Here is a 15266-nt window from a genome sequence, read left to right on the forward strand (position 1 = left end):
GGGGGTTCAGAGAGAAGCTCACCCCAGCACATCTCTGCAAGTGCCCATCTTGATTATTGACCCATCAGAACACCTGGCAGTGCAAGCATTGCCGTGCCTAAAAAGCAAGAAGTAACACAATAAACCTTCTTCTTACGGGAAAAAAACCCCAAACTTGGAGCCAGCTGCGCAAGTCCTTCCATTTTCACTTCAGATTTTCCCCTGAGCCAACTTTTATAGACCTTAATCCTCCTAACGCTCCTGTGAGCAGAGGAAATAAAGGGAGATTTGTACAAGGAGATAATAGCTTTTATTATGCTGAGTGGTATGGTTGGGCAAAGCAAACAGACTTGCTGGGACACGAGTGCGAGAGGTGCAGGAGCAGTCTCGCTCCCTCTGGGGCCACATTATTCCCCAGTGCCCAGCTGCTGAGATTTTCATCTGGCTTCTTCTGCTTGCCCTGAGCCCCACAATTTCACCATGGGGTGTTTGGTGGCACTTAAAGCCTCACCAGTGCCTTGGGTAAAGAGCCAATAACACCATTTGGATGGTTTTAAATTATATTTCTCACCGTTCCTTCTGCTCTTGCTATTTAGGAAGTCTGCCTTCCAAGACAGGTTTTCATTAATTAATTAAACCACCACTCTCAGCCAACTACCCTTTAAATCATTAAGTCCATATTATGATGAGCGGCATTGACGAACACTGGAGTGGTGGATCAGGTTCCCCAGGCTGATGCTTGCCCTGGGTTTGGTGCAGCTGCTGTGCTGAGACAGTGAATTACGTGCATGGTCGGTTTCTTATGGGAGCAGGAAATAGTTTGGACCATCTCAAATTTTTGAAATAATGAACAGAGTCCTTAAAAAAGTAGTTGCAGGTAGCTGCACCTTGGCCCTAGGTGCAGAACCCCAGAGCGTAAGTCTCTGTGGTATTTGCCGGGGGAAACAAAGGATGGATATTCAGCCTTGTTCCTTACTCTCCCAGGCAGTTCCCTGCTTTGGGACAGGGAGCACCCGAGAGTTGTGCCTTCATGCACCCGCGCTGAACATGCAGCATCTGGCACTGCACCCGCTGTTCTGCTTGTAACAATTGCACTGGAAGAGTTAAAGTTAATTTTAGAGGCGAGGTCCTCCTGAGCAGGCTCTGTGCAGATCGACAAGAAGGCAGTCTTCACCTGCGTGGCTTGATCAGTCTTCTCCGGGTGGATTCCCATACCAGGAGGCTCCATCTTCTCTGGTGGCTTCCCATACATATCACATGGCTCCATGTTCTCTGGGTGGCTTCCCATACCACACGGCTCCATCTTCTCTAGGTAGCTTCCCATACCACATGGCTTGCTCCTGCCCATCCCTGTCCTCCCAGGGGCATTTCATGGCCCGGAGCTGCACTTTACCTACTGACCACACTCACATGCATGTGTTACAGCCACCCCTCGCTTCATTTGCACTGCACCACGACGTCTGCCTTTACCTCCGACAGATCCCTTTGGCGCAGCAGAAAAAGCAAGTCGATCCCCTCCATAGCTGCAGATTGACAGCTCTCCCTTTGCAGCCGAGGAGAGACAGATGGGAGGCGCGAGAAAGTCGGGTTTGGAGGAACGGGGCTGGAGGGGGAGTGCTGCTCTGTGCATGGGAAGCGTCAGCTCCCCCCTCGCCGCGCTCGAGCTTTGCATTGTCTGCACGCTTTGGCAGGCGTCTTCTTGCCGGTGCAGTTCACATATTTGACGTGCCTGTGCAACTTGAGCATAAAGCTGGTTTAACGGTTGACACGAGTGAATTTTTAATAGTAACTTCTCATGGACTTTAGCATGCAGCCTACCAGGGCTTCAAGATGCTACATCTTGAGAAAAAATAGTCTAATTCTTTGCAAAATTAATTAAGTCGGATCGTTAAAATGGTGTTGCAATGTATTTTATGCCTGCAGGAGAAGAATGAAGGCTATGCCAGGGCTGAATTAAAGTTGTGCGGGGGAGATATATGTAGCCCTTTCTCATCGCTGTAGATTTGGCCATGCAGAGTTGACACAGTTTTTGAATGAATTAAATTCCTCAGATTTGAGATAAAAGTTTTTTTCTGCCTTTATTCCTTCACCCAGCAAGATGGAGATGTTCTAGCTGCTTGATCTCAGTGTTGACTATAAAAAAGTCTCGGCTCCTTATGCCTGTTCTCTCCTGTCAGCATTCAGTGCTCATTAATTTTGCATTCACTCAGCACCGTATAATTTTTCCTGACATTGTTCAGACAACCAGCCTTTTTTACTTAAGACATCTCGACACCATTAATGTTTAACTCTAAAAGGTGTGAAGACAGAAAGAAATACCCTTTTCCTTCTGTCTTAGTGGCAGCGTGCTTTGCTCTGCACTCCTTGCCATTACACAAGGATTTTATTAGAAGCAGAAAAATAGAGTTTTCCATATAAGCTTTGCCAAAGAAAGTGATGTTTGCTGGTCGGAGCAGGGACCAGTATCTTGGATCTTAAGCTGTACTCCTGGTGCTGTTGTACACTGATGCTGCGTGATGCCATTTGCTTTGGGGCATGGACAAATGTGTTCTTGGAGGTCCATCTGGAGTCCTTCAAGAGAGTTGGTTGAACCACCGTGGTGTGTGAAAGCGGCATCGGTTGGAGCTAACCCTGGGGGCTTTTGGGTTGCGAGCATCCATGCGGCATGTAACAGCATCTCAGCTCAAAAGACATCAATGAATTTCTTAGTCCACTCCAGCAAGAGCTGCAGAAGTGTGTGTGGTTATGCATTGGGTTTCTTTAGCTGGAAAATGGGAGTGTTAATGGGGAGTTGTATCTTAGGCTCGTTAAAGGGAAGCAGATGTCTTGTCCATCCTCCCCGAGGTCCTCATTTGGAAGGATGTCACAGGTTGCCATTCAGTTGAGTGCGTAGCAGTTGGTTAGGACGAGGGCAATGTTGGAATATGTTCTTTGTAATTTATAGTAAGGGTCAAATGGGTTAAAACAATACTGTTGATTTATTTGCATTGTATAGTCCTGAGGAATTTGGTTGTGACTGTTCCTGGGTAGATACGTGTTTAAAAAATAAGAAGAAAGTTTTAAAAAAACCCAACAAAATTCCTGCCGTCAAAATCCTTATCCTCTATGTGGGAAAAGAGGGGAAATACCACTTGGAGGAGCAGCCAAAACTGGGGAGCAGCCCATAGCCACGTGGAAATTTAATGTTGCTTAAGCTTGGGATTGCCAGTCTAAAGACCTGGTACGGAGTTGGGTTGTTGCCCACCAGGAGTGTCCGTTTCACGGAGCTGGTTGTAGACATGGTGGAGATGGCTGTAGTCCTCCTGCTGATGGGAACTGCCATCAAATTGGCAAATTGCACTGAAGCATCATGGAATGGTGTCCTGGTTTTGAAATACCACTGTTGAAGGGGTTTTTGGGCAAGTGGAAGGATAAGTCAAGCTGCTGTGTTAATACGGACACCGGCCTGTTGTATCTTTTGCTCATACGGTTTAAAAGGTACCTTGAAATCACTAACCTCAGTATAAAGGCAGTGTCCCACCTGCAAATCTATGCTGGTAGATGAATAAGTCTGCGTAGTATAGTCCTTTTAGGATTTGAAGTTTTATATAGTGGTAGGAGAGGTGCTTAAGTGCTGGGACTCGCCCGTGGACTTTAGTGTGTCTTCCCAGTGCCACCGTGGTAAGGACGGGCTCTTGGGCTGAAGGCAGTGTGGCAAATAGCTGTGAGAGCATTAGAATCTGTCATCGTTCCCAGTACAGCAGCAATGCATGACTGCTTTTTTTTGACTGCTTTTCCAGCTAGGCCATGAAGCAAGAAGCTCAGGTGAGACATGGGAGAGCGGCAGGATGTCCCACTGTCCTGCCCTCCACCAATCCGTCTCCGCTGTTGGCTCTACTGATGCAACTGGAGTGGCCAGCAGCTTTAGTCCTCAGTCCTCACCATACATGTGGGCACTAGAGCCCATTTTATATACCCCAAGGACTTAGTTTCCTCCCTTGGCTGTGTGCCTGACGAGATGTATCCTCCTGACATGTGCCTTTGCATGTACGTTGATGAAGGAATAAGGGTTCACGATGTGTCTGAAGAACCCCTTGGGGCTGTGTTGGTGAGGATGTTCTCTGGGATGGCACAGAAATACCTGGGGCTGAAGCGAGCGCTGTGTTGTCAGCTCTGGAGGTGCATGGGTTATTTCTTTTAGGGCCAGCGCTGGAGTTTGGTGATGAAGTCAGGAGTTCAGCTCTCACCGGAAGAGAAAGAAAAAGAGAGAGAGCAAAAGCGGTTTGGCTGCTGGTTGTGGAGGAGGGCCTAGGGGATAACAACACCCCCCGAAAAAAAAAAAAAAGAGACTCCATCTTAGAATAAGAATGTAAAATGGGTCAGGTGAATTTCCTCTAAAAATGCCTTTTTCTCTACTTTGGCCATAAAGGGAGCATGAGACCAGTAGCTCAGGTGGAAACATCTCCATCCTATGCTCTGAGAGATAGATCTTACCCCAGCGTCCTGGAACTCCTGCCTGGTGTTATGGCACATGGTTGGGGAGCACCCTAGGTCCTGTCACCGATAGACCATCGTGACAGGTGATATAAAGCAGGCGAGCGCAGGGCTCTGAAGGAGCCGTGCTGATTTCTGAAAGCCAAGATCTGCTCTTCTATTTCTTGCACTGGTATTTTCAAGCTCTGAATCTCACAGATTGTATTTTTCCACAGTTTTTTAAATTCATAGATCAGATAATTTCCTTCCTCCTACTAGAATAAAAAGTTATACAACCTAAGAGCTGCTGATTTCCATACAGTGTTTTAGAGGAATCTGGTATTTGTGGAAGTGAAGAAGGGAGGACTCTGGGCTGGGTTCTCTGCATCTGCCTCCGTGTGAATATGCTGACGTTGAACAGGGGGGCGTCGGGCAAATCTCAGCTTCCACAGCTTGAATTTTGGTTTAAAGTACCTCCAAAGAAGCCATCGTTGCTGTGGTCCAAGCGCGTGCCCTGTAGGCTACGTAGGATGGTCTTCCTTGGAAATCAGCTTCATCCCCCAGTTGAGGTTGGATCTTCCTCTACCTGTTGATCCCTAGGGATGAAGAGGAGAGCACTCAGCCTTGCTGGGACTCGAGAGGAGGCCAGAGGTGAGCTCAGGACCTCGGGTCTCCCTGGATGGCCGGGCCACTACCACTAGCAGCAGCCGGTGATGCTTGGAGGCTTTCCCCCAACATGTCTCTAACCTGACAGATAGCCCTAGACACGTCTTCCTCCTTGAGTACTGTTTAAAACCACAAAAGTGTTCCCATTTCTATGGTCTAGATCCCCTTACCTGCTGCTTTCCTGTATCGATATTGTTGTCTTTTTCTCCTCTTGCAGCTTTTTTAAACCAATTTTTTTGTGCCCCACTGCAAGATGTACTTGGTGCACACCTTCTGCCAAGGAGTTTATTTTTATTGCAGTTCTTTTATTCTGTTGGGTTTACTGGACTGATGAACCTTGTAGCAGGCACTAATTAATGGCACAGCTTTCTGTCACGCTCTTGATCCGTGGGTGCACCGAGTCTGTTCCATCTGATTTTAATTAACTAAAAATCAAAGCTCCTCATTTGGGAAATTACAGATGTGGATTTTTTTGCCTTGCTCATCTTTTAAAAAGCAGATAGAGCAGATCCTGGCTGAGATCTGGGGGGTTCAGCCAGCACGGCCCTTGGGGAGGCTGCGGGGCTGTGCCCTATGGGAGAGGGATGGGGAGTCATCGTGCCTGGTGCTCCGTTGTGTTTTCTAGGCATCTCATCAGCTTCTTCATCTTGCCCTGCTCTGTCATCCTTGGTACCCACTGGGGTACCCAACACACTCTGAGAAAGGCTTCAAGTCCTCCTTAGTTGGACTTTTTGCCTTTGAGCTGTTGAATTTTTAATAGAAAAGTCAAAACGCAAAGACTTTTTGGGCTTCTATCATAAGAAATGAAAAAGGAATGTTGCCCATAGAAATTTCATGTTGAAAAAGAGCCCTTGGAGGGTGTGGGGCAGCGTTTGAGTCCTGGCCATCATGTCTGCAACTTTGGGGGTCTCGCTATTGGGGCTTCCTTAGAGAGCAGCAGTGAGCTTCTCGCAAGTCAAGGCAAAATGCAATATATTACAAAGCTTTGTGCTGGGCAAGTGGAAACAATTGTTCTAATTTTCTGTGTTCATGACGTTTCTCAGCAAAATCCTGGTTTGAATTCTTTATGTCCTGATTTAGAAGACCCACGTGCAATATATTATTTTTCAGATATTCATTTCCCCTTTCTGGGGAAAAAAAAAAGCATTTCAGCTGCAAAATTTTAAATGATGAGCAGAATCAGACAGCTTGTATTATTTTAATTTAAAAATGCAGATTTAAGGGATGGAGAGACAGGAGTGCTTGCCCTGGATGCTATGGATGGAGCTCCATGCGATGGAGCCTGTTTGGAGATTGAGATAATTTCCCAAGACACTGCAGATGGACATCAATGCTGGACATCTTTTCCTCTCCATCTCTAGCCCCTTGACACCCATTTTCCTTCCCCTCCCACCTTATCCCTTGGAGTGGCTCTGAGAGGTGTCCCCTAAGGCACCGACCCTACTTCCCTATGGTCCTGCCATCACTCTGGTGGCACATCCTCACTTCTCTGGCCTCTTGGAGTGCAGGTGCTCTCCTGGCCATGGGGCTTTGTCATGTTTGGGGTAAAAAGCAGTAAGTTAAAGCCTTTGGGGGGACTTTTCCCATTGTGTGGCTATGGCTCTTACCCTACACAGCCTCAGCATTGCTCCAGGGAAGGTCTTCAGCTGTGGCTGGTGGAGGAGGTCACAGCTCCTCTCCAACCCTTGTATTTTCCCTGCCTTGGATACCTGATTTTCTCCCTACCTTGGATGCCTGATTTTCTGTGGGTACAGGGTTTTGGGTACAGAGGTCTGGAAGCAGAGAGGCGAGTGCAGCATCCTGGGGATGATTTTGCTGTGCCGCATGCCACCAAAACTGGTGGTAGAGAAAGAGCAGAAAACCTCCTAAAGGGATGGAGGCAGCTAAGGCGAACTAGGGAGGTTGGGGAAATAAAAAATAATAATGCAAAGAGGGAAAAAGAAGAAAGGGGAAAGCACCAGTACCCTACAGCTCTGTGGGTGGCACCCACTTGCCGAAGTCACATCTTTCAGCTTTTCTCCATGCAATGTGGTTTAGAGGCAGAATGTCTGAGCCAGTTTTTAAGGGGGGTACATACTGCACGGTCTTTTGGGGGAGCAGAAATAACACCCCAGATGAGCCTTTTGCCTTTCCTGTGTGTGCTCTTGGCTTTGGGCTTTTATTAACCAAAAAAAGGAACTTTTTACATTGATGTCTTCTAAAATTAGGGGGAAAACACTCCAAACGGGCGGGCTGTCCATCCGCACACCTTGACTTGCCGACATCCCCCCAGCCTGGACCGCACCCCACCGTTTCAGCAGCTTGCCACCCCGCCGTCAGCCCTCGCCTTGCCAGGGGCATAGCATTTTACTCTGCTCACCTCCCACCCCTCTTTCCCCCCTCCAGCATTGCTCCATGCCTTCCTTCCACTGTGCTGAGCCGGGGAGGAACTGCACACCAAGAGCAGCCTGGCTGGCAGCCCCGGACATGGCTGGGTACCATCGGGCTGGGGGACGGGAAGAGCAGCTCTCGGTGATGCAAAATCTGTTCCCATTGCCTTGTGCTGCTGGCCATCGCTTCCAGCATCAGGGCATCTGAGTGCATCATTCCTCTTCTAGTCCCAGTGTGCTTTAGCACTGTCCTCCATCCCTCACCAGCCTTGTGCCTTCCCCATCCCTTCTTCTAGTCCTGCAAAGAATCAGCGGCTTCCAGCCAGGAGGCTCGTGTGGCTGCGAAATAGCGGGGCTGAGCTGGAAATGTCGCCTCTCTCCGTGCCAAGCTTGGCTGCACGGGGTTGGCACGGGACGAGATTGTTTTCAAAGTGACCGCGGTGTTCCCAGGCATCTCAGTGGGCATCTCGTCCTGTCCCGCTGCAGTATCGGTGGTGTTGGGTGACCTGTTTATAACACATTTACCTCACAGTTCAAGTCCACTGACCTAATATTTTTGGAGTGCCAAGGACCCTACAGCTCCTATAGACTCCAGAGGCACCCAGACATCTCCCTGGTTGTCAGAAAATCGGGGCGTAATTTGAGGAATGCATTTAAAATAACTGCTTTCTCTGCTGCAAGAAAAAAAACCCTGCTTTAATCACGTTTGCAGCAATTAGGTTCCAATCAGGGCCGTCAGCATGCTGGGCTTTTATTGTGCCGTGGGGATTTATGATGCCCAAGGCTGCCAAAGCCCCCACAGCTGGATCCCAACAGCTTCAAACAGCAGCAGTGCCAGGGCTCATGTTGCTCCCGTTGGTTTGTTTACACGTGAATCTGTCTGTCCGGCTTTATAATGAGATTATGAGCTTGGGTAACCGGGAATTTGCTCTGTGTTTGGCTGTGTCAAACGCAGGGAATGCTTGGCCCGTGACCGATGCTCCCTGAGAGCATCAGCCTGGTGCCAGCATAGCAGAGCCACCACTGCAATTAATGCTGGAAAAAAAAGAAAATTGAAATTAATGGGTTAAGGTGCAAACCAGCAGCTTGCTTCTAATGTTTTCCTCGCATGCTCGGGATGGAAAAGCTAAAGAGCTGCATTTAAGCACATTAACTGAAGTACTTAGCCGGGATGCGCCAATGCTTTGAAGGAGTTTTGCATCACTGGGATGTGCCACCCTGGAGAAGGTGAGCAAGGGATCCATCTGCTCCCAGATCCAGTGCTGCAAAGGTGGGAAGAAGAAGGACTCATGCACAAGGGAGACAGCGACAGCGCGTTGTTCTGCCGGCTAATCCTCCCAAATAACGGGCTCAGAGCTGGCAGATGAAACTATTTCACTAAAGCAGGAGGAGGATCCCGCAGCCCAATTAAAGGATTAGAGCTGAAAGCCAGTGCATTGCCTCTAAGTGCATCAATTTATTAAGCGTAGGAGAAAAAAGCCATATCTCATGCTGTGGTACCTGCCAGCTCCCGCGGGTTTGGGTGCATAGGAAGGTCTTCCATCCCTGGAAGGGATTTGGGTGTCTTTCCTTGGGACGGTTCTGCTCCTTCATGATTTAGCCATGCAGCGGTGCTGGGTGGGAGGCAGGCATCGCTGCTTGGAGGCGGTTCAGGTGGAATGAACTCCGGTTTCTGCTTGAAACAGGGGAAACTGAAGCCTGTGGGGTTGAGATGAGCTGCCCAAGGGGGTCCGTAGCAGGACACAGGGGTCAGGTATTTTAGGGTTGAAGTCAGACCGTTGCTTGGGCATCTGAAACCTGTGCATGTGTGCTCGAAACGGGGCACACGTTGCCTGTTGTTTTCGGGGCTATGCCAGCAGAGATGAAGACGTGACCTTTTTCGGTTGATTTATTTTCTAAAGAGAAAAGAGCCACTGGGTGACAGGGAAAGCAGAGGCAGAGATTACCCGATAAATTGGTGGGGGAAGCTGGCGACCACTTCTATAAGAGCAAGTGTTGAGCAAGTGCTCTTCCAGGCTCGTTCGTCGCGGCGATGCAAGGGATGAAGGACAAAGTCAGGAACGAGAAACAACCGAAGTAAGCTTAAGACAGATAAAGTCCTGGGAGGACACAGGGATGAAGAGTTTCAAGTGACACATCTATACGTTTTGTAAACGTGATTTGATGCTGAGTAATAAACCTTCCATCTGATGTGCTGCAAAACAGCAAATGCAATTTAGCTTTTGCTTACAGACAAGTCGGGGGACTGGCTCCCTTGGTGCTGGGATGATCAAAAACGAAGACCAGTGTCAAGAGAGATGAGCAGTAAACCTCCAGCAGTCCTAGAAACCTCTTGGCTTGCACTTTCAGCATGCATACCGCTGCGCTTAACAGATATTTATCCCGAGAAAACATCTCTTGCCCTCTGGGAGCGGACTGACATAGGCTGGGCAGAGCTCTTTCATCAGCCTGGTGTGTTGATACACATATACATTTGATTGATAAACATGTATTTATTGATGCACATGAGGGTTTCCAGGTCCTACACAAGGCACTGTAGGTTGAGGAGCATATTCCCTTGTCCTGCTGTGCAATAAAGTTCACAACTTGCTGCCATACCTCTTAAAACCAGTTTGGGTAATTTTCTTCCTCCAGCTCCCAGCACCTCACATGTGTTTGGTCCCTGGGATTTTTCTGAGCATCCCTTTGGTTTCCTGGCAAACCCTGGGATGTTACTCCTGCCATGCGAGGAAGCCCAGCCTGCGAGGATGGGGCTGCATCCCTCTGGACTGTGCACGTTGTCCGTGAATCACTGGCTGCATCCTGGCCCCAGCATCTTTCTTTATACTAACAATTAGCAGTTATACAGAAAAAGCACGGCTTAATTTTCAGGTACTAGGATGAATTGTGGTTCTGGTACCTGGGAAAACCTTGTAAATGGTGTAACATTAATAGAGGACCAAGTTTCAAGTCATTTTTTGGCTAGCCACACAGGGTCTTTTTCATTTTTAATCAAAACCTGCATCGAAGCCGTCCATGTGAGCCTGGACTGAGGATGCTTCAGGACTCCTATGCTGTTTCGCATCCTGCACAGCTGATAATTTCCTTTGCTAGTGCCAACGGGCACTGACATGCAGCGGGTAACACCCTGCCCCTCCAGCTGTCCCCAGGAGCTTGCGTTTTCACATTTCATAGCTGAAGCAAAAAGCATGTGCAATCTGAGGCATCCCTGCTTTTCCCTTGCTAAGTGATGCCTGATCAACGAAGCAGGTATCCTCTCCATCAAGGTTTAGCTCCCACTTGCCTCTTTCTGCTCTTAGTCCACCCAACCCATGTGATCAAACAGTAATTAATCTCCTTTTTGCAAATACATCTACAGCCCCAGAGGTGCCTAGCCAGTGCTTGCACTGCCAGCCTCCCGAGTCACTCCCAGTGATCAGGGTTTATTCTCAAATGCGTCCTGTGGAGACAGGAATGCTGCTCTCCCCATCCTTCCCAGATCACAGCCAGAGAGGCCAAGGGACTCTCCCAGCTTTTCCAATGGGAAACAGTCATGGATATGGAGGAGCAAAACAAGACAGCCCTGAAACGCCAGCGGCATCGTGGCTCACTTGCCTGTGAGCGCTGGCTTTATCACATCCCACTTGCCACCCGCCTTTCACTGCTGGATTTATCCTGAATTCTTCGGAGTAGCTGTGCGACGTGGCTAGCACCTTTCGGGGGAGTGCGAGACAAATAACAGGGCCTTCTCTCCGGGTTTTTTGGGTCGTTTTTTTCCCAAAGGGATTATTCAGCAATAAAGCGTGAGAGTTTCTGGAAGGGCTGGGGCTGGGCTTCTCCTGCAGCATCACCTGCTCCATGTCGGGTGCTCTCCCCCTGGCCCTGGCCCTGCTGGCTCCTGGCTGACCAGCATCTGGGATGCTCCCTGCACATCAGTGGTTCAAGCTGCTTTTTCTTCTCCAGCAGGTTTCCTCTGGCACACCCCATTCTCCATGCATTCCTCCCGGCAGTTATTTCTTAAAGCGTTGTCCGAAAAGTTCCAGATGAAATACTGTAGCTTGCACTAAACTGGATATACCATTTCCTTTTCAAAATGTTGATCTTGGATGCCTCTTTTTGCAGGCTTTTGCTTTAAGATGGATTTTTCCTTCCTGCTAGCAGTAGATTGCGATCTAATTAGTGCTTTTATTTTATAATAACTAATAAATAATTAGAAATGACATCATATCTTCATGGGACTGAGGGATGGAATGAAAATGCTGGAGTCTTTTGGTGCACATCCTGCATTGCCTGTATGACAAGTGGTCAGTATTTTGTTTATTATTGGTAATAATTCAGTAGTAAAATGATGGGCTTTCTTGGCTAAAACATCCCTTTTCCTTTGCTACAGAGAAAGCGGCTGATGATGAAGTCCAGAAGTCCGACATCTCATCCAGCAGCCAAGGAGTGATTGAGAAGGAATCTCTGGGACCTCTTCTTCTGGAGGTAGGTGCTAAAATGTTGCTGATGGTGCCAGGCTCCCGCTACTGCCCAAAGCAAAGCAGTGCCTCAAGAAAGTGAAATACAGAGGAGGAAGGCAACGGAGACGTAGTTGGGATGCTCTAAGCCTAGCCATGACCCTGGCCTAAGTTGCAGGTAAACTGATTCTGGTCCTTAGCTTCAGCAAATGGTTTGGAAAGTGAGTCTTAACCAAGCATGGTGGAGCTTGGACTTGTTTAAGTCAAAGCTATTCTGGATAGCTTCTTAACATCAGCATTAAAATATTGAGTTGCTTCTAAGTGTGTATTAAACTGAGCCCCTGGCCTCATTTGGAGGTGAGTTAGGTAATGTGGATGGATGGTTTTCAACAGATTTGAATCCTTCTGTCCTTTGGAAAATAGGGAGGATGAGGAGGGTGCGCCGCATTTTGGTTGATATCAATAAATCAGAAATAATCATATCTCAGGAGGAAGGTCAGAGTTGGACCTAATGGGACCATCTTGTATGGAGAAGGTTATTATATGAGGGTTATTATATTATATCACAGGCCCCAGAGATAAACTTCAAATCCTAAATCGTTCAGCTGGTGATTTCACAGAGGGTGGTTGGGGTTGGGCAGGGGGAGTTCCTCCGTGGGGATGGCCAGCACTATCCCGCAGCCGCTGCCTTGCATTGAAACCGCCTGATAAAATTACACATTCAAAGAAGAAAAGGAAGCAACATCGTCATCTGATTCATTTAATTAACTATAAGAGCATAATTGCTGACACGACACAGTCCGACAAAGTACTCTGTGGTATCTGGTGGGAGCCCAGTAGCTAGGAGGTGAAATGTGGCATCGTTTTTGAGACAGAAAGCCAGCCTGCATTTCAGGATTCCAGGTGAGCGAGACTCCCTCCCCATCATATTTTTTGCCTCTTTTGCATCTCCAAAAGATGCTCGGAGGCTGTGGGGAGCTCTCCTGCACTGCGATGTGTGCTTTTCAGGACCTGTTTAATCCCTCCTTATACCACACTGGTCTCCCCTGAGCTCTGGAGTGAAGGTGTCAAAATTAGTAAAACTCTGCAAGAGGTGACTCTGCAGATGGAGCAGTTAATGCAAAAGGGATGGGAAGGGGTTGGCATCAAAGGAATGGTCTGACTTGCAGAAAGGATGCAAAATGGGTGCTGGAAGCACATGGATGGAGTTAATGGGGAGTTGGCAGCTTGGCTACAGAAATGCTCAGCCTAACAGACCTGCAAAAATGCAGAAGGGGCTTAGAAATTAGGCTGGGAAAGGCATGTGGGTTTTGAGGGGTGCAGTGGGTGCTAGAAACAGGCATGGGAATACAAAGTGATGCAGGAGAAGAAGCAGATACTCAACAAAACCCTACTATTTGGCTTATATTGGGAGAAGGCATCCTACAAGAGCAGTGGCAGAGCCAACAAAACTGTGAGAGAGAGCAGCGTCCGTATATCCGCAGTAAATCCACATATTTCGCAGTGTGGTCTTGGGAACTTGCCTTTACATCACTTAAATGATGAACGTGGGTCCAGCTGGCTCACCAGAACATTGTTCAGCAGGGGTCGATCCCCTCGTTTCCGTGTCCACACATGGGAATATGTGGCTCACTGTGGCCAGGAGCCCCGGAGGTATCCAGCACCTTGGGTGATGGGGAGTAGAATGCCCCAGGGCAAAGCAGGGATGGCAGCACATCAGTAATAGCAATGGCCCTGGAAAACCTGAAGTCATCGTAAAGAAAAAGAAATTAATTAAATCAGCTAGCTTCTGACTAAAAATTATCCTCCGTGCTTGGGTCAGGTATTGATGCATCCTTTCTGCGGGAAGGAACTCAGAGGTGCATTACTGCTCAGTCGATGTTACTTTGTAAACAGCCTACCCTGTATTATTTGATTTAAAATCCATGTTTAGATTATGGTTATTATCTATACAGGCTAGGAAATAATTTCCTAATTGTCCTCCTCCCACAGCGGCATGTGCAGCCCACACACTTGAGAGGCTGACCCTGACCCATGCCCATGCTACAGGGCATCTGTGGCTGCACTTTGAGGATGCCAAGCCCTTACCACCCTTAGTTTATTTTCCATGCAGATTGACCCCAAGAAGCAATTAGTGGTTTCGCTGGTCCCCAAGCAATCCACAGCCTCCCATGCCTGAAAACATTCTGCAAATGACTTCCAGCTTCTTCTGGGTGTCCTGTGCACAGGCGGGGTTTTCAAACCCAGAAAGCCAGAGATAAAAAGGGCTATTAAAAAGCATCTCATTCATTTTTAGGAAGGTTTTCTGCCTCTTGACCTGTTGTTTGCGCTTGACTTCCATAAGCAATTGTGCTGATAAGGTAATTTAATATTTAAACCATGGATAAATGCCTGCTGTTGCTGCTGGAGGAATGGGGGCTACAGGGGAGGTGTGCAAGCTGGGTCCCCACTGACTGCCACCTCAGAGCTCCCCTGCCCCTTCCCTGCTCCTCTGGCCCCCAAAACCAGCATCACCTGGAGAGAAGGGTCCAGGTGGGGTTTACCATCCAGCCTGGGTCTTTTTTTTTTTTGGGCACCTGAAGTGCAAAGGCTGGTTGTCTTGGCAACAGCTGGGAATAAGGAAAATTGCAGCCGATCTGCCAGAACCATTTTGACAAAAGATTTCTTTCTTCTTTTTTTTTCCCTTTTTTAAATGCTTCCTGTTTCTTGCACTTAATGTTGCTTTACAGCAAAACCTGATTTTTAGAAACTGCATTAAATAAAGCCTGGACGCTGTCCATCAGAGGAACCTTCTGCGGGCATGGGCAAGTGGGAGGATGGGGAGGAGAGAGCAATGCTGCGGGTACCAATTTTCGGACATCGGAAGTTTCTCCTGTCCCTGCACCACCTCCCACTCCATGATATGGCCTGATCTAGTTGCAGGATCACAGTCCACCAGACCTTGCTCTTGATGAGCAGGATAAGTAGGAATTAGACTCCAGGAAAACCAAATCCTGCCTGGATGAAACATTTTAGGTGATGCATGTTTGGAAGAGTGTAAATCAGCCATCAGCCTTCTCAAGGGCTCCTCACACAAGCACTGGGCTCTGCAGCTCTGAGCTTATTTTGTAGCACCAGAAAGCATTACCTCCCCAGTACTATGGCAGTGAATTAAAAACCTTGATGGTGTCCTTGTTAAAATAAGCAGATCTCCCCATGTTCTGTGATTGGGTCTGGGTCACACTTGTCCTCCTCCATTTGATTGCAGTGCTGAATTTGCCATTTGCATCCTAAATGCATAAAAAAACTGTTATTCTGCATGATACAAAGGCTCTGTCATTCTTGGGCTGTAATTAAACAAATTTGGCATATGCTTAATTTCAGC

The 15266-nt window shown here is 48.0% G+C and overlaps 1 protein-coding gene across 7 annotated transcripts in view; it reads left to right on the forward strand.

Annotated features, from left to right (window-relative positions):
* Nucleotides 1-15266, forward strand: part of NCOA1 (nuclear receptor coactivator 1) — a 185307-nt gene that overhangs the window by 135622 nt on the left and 34419 nt on the right. For all 7 annotated transcript variants that reach the window (XM_049819308.1, XM_049819312.1, XM_049819315.1 and 4 more), the window contains exon 5: nt 11836-11930. In XM_049819308.1, coding sequence (XP_049675265.1) covers nt 11836-11930 — 95 coding nt within the window. The remainder of the gene's footprint in view (nt 1-11835; nt 11931-15266) is intronic.

Source organism: Accipiter gentilis, chromosome 16 (genome assembly GCF_929443795.1).
Source record: "Accipiter gentilis chromosome 16, bAccGen1.1, whole genome shotgun sequence".
Classification (NCBI taxonomy): Eukaryota; Metazoa; Chordata; class Aves; order Accipitriformes; family Accipitridae; genus Astur; species Astur gentilis.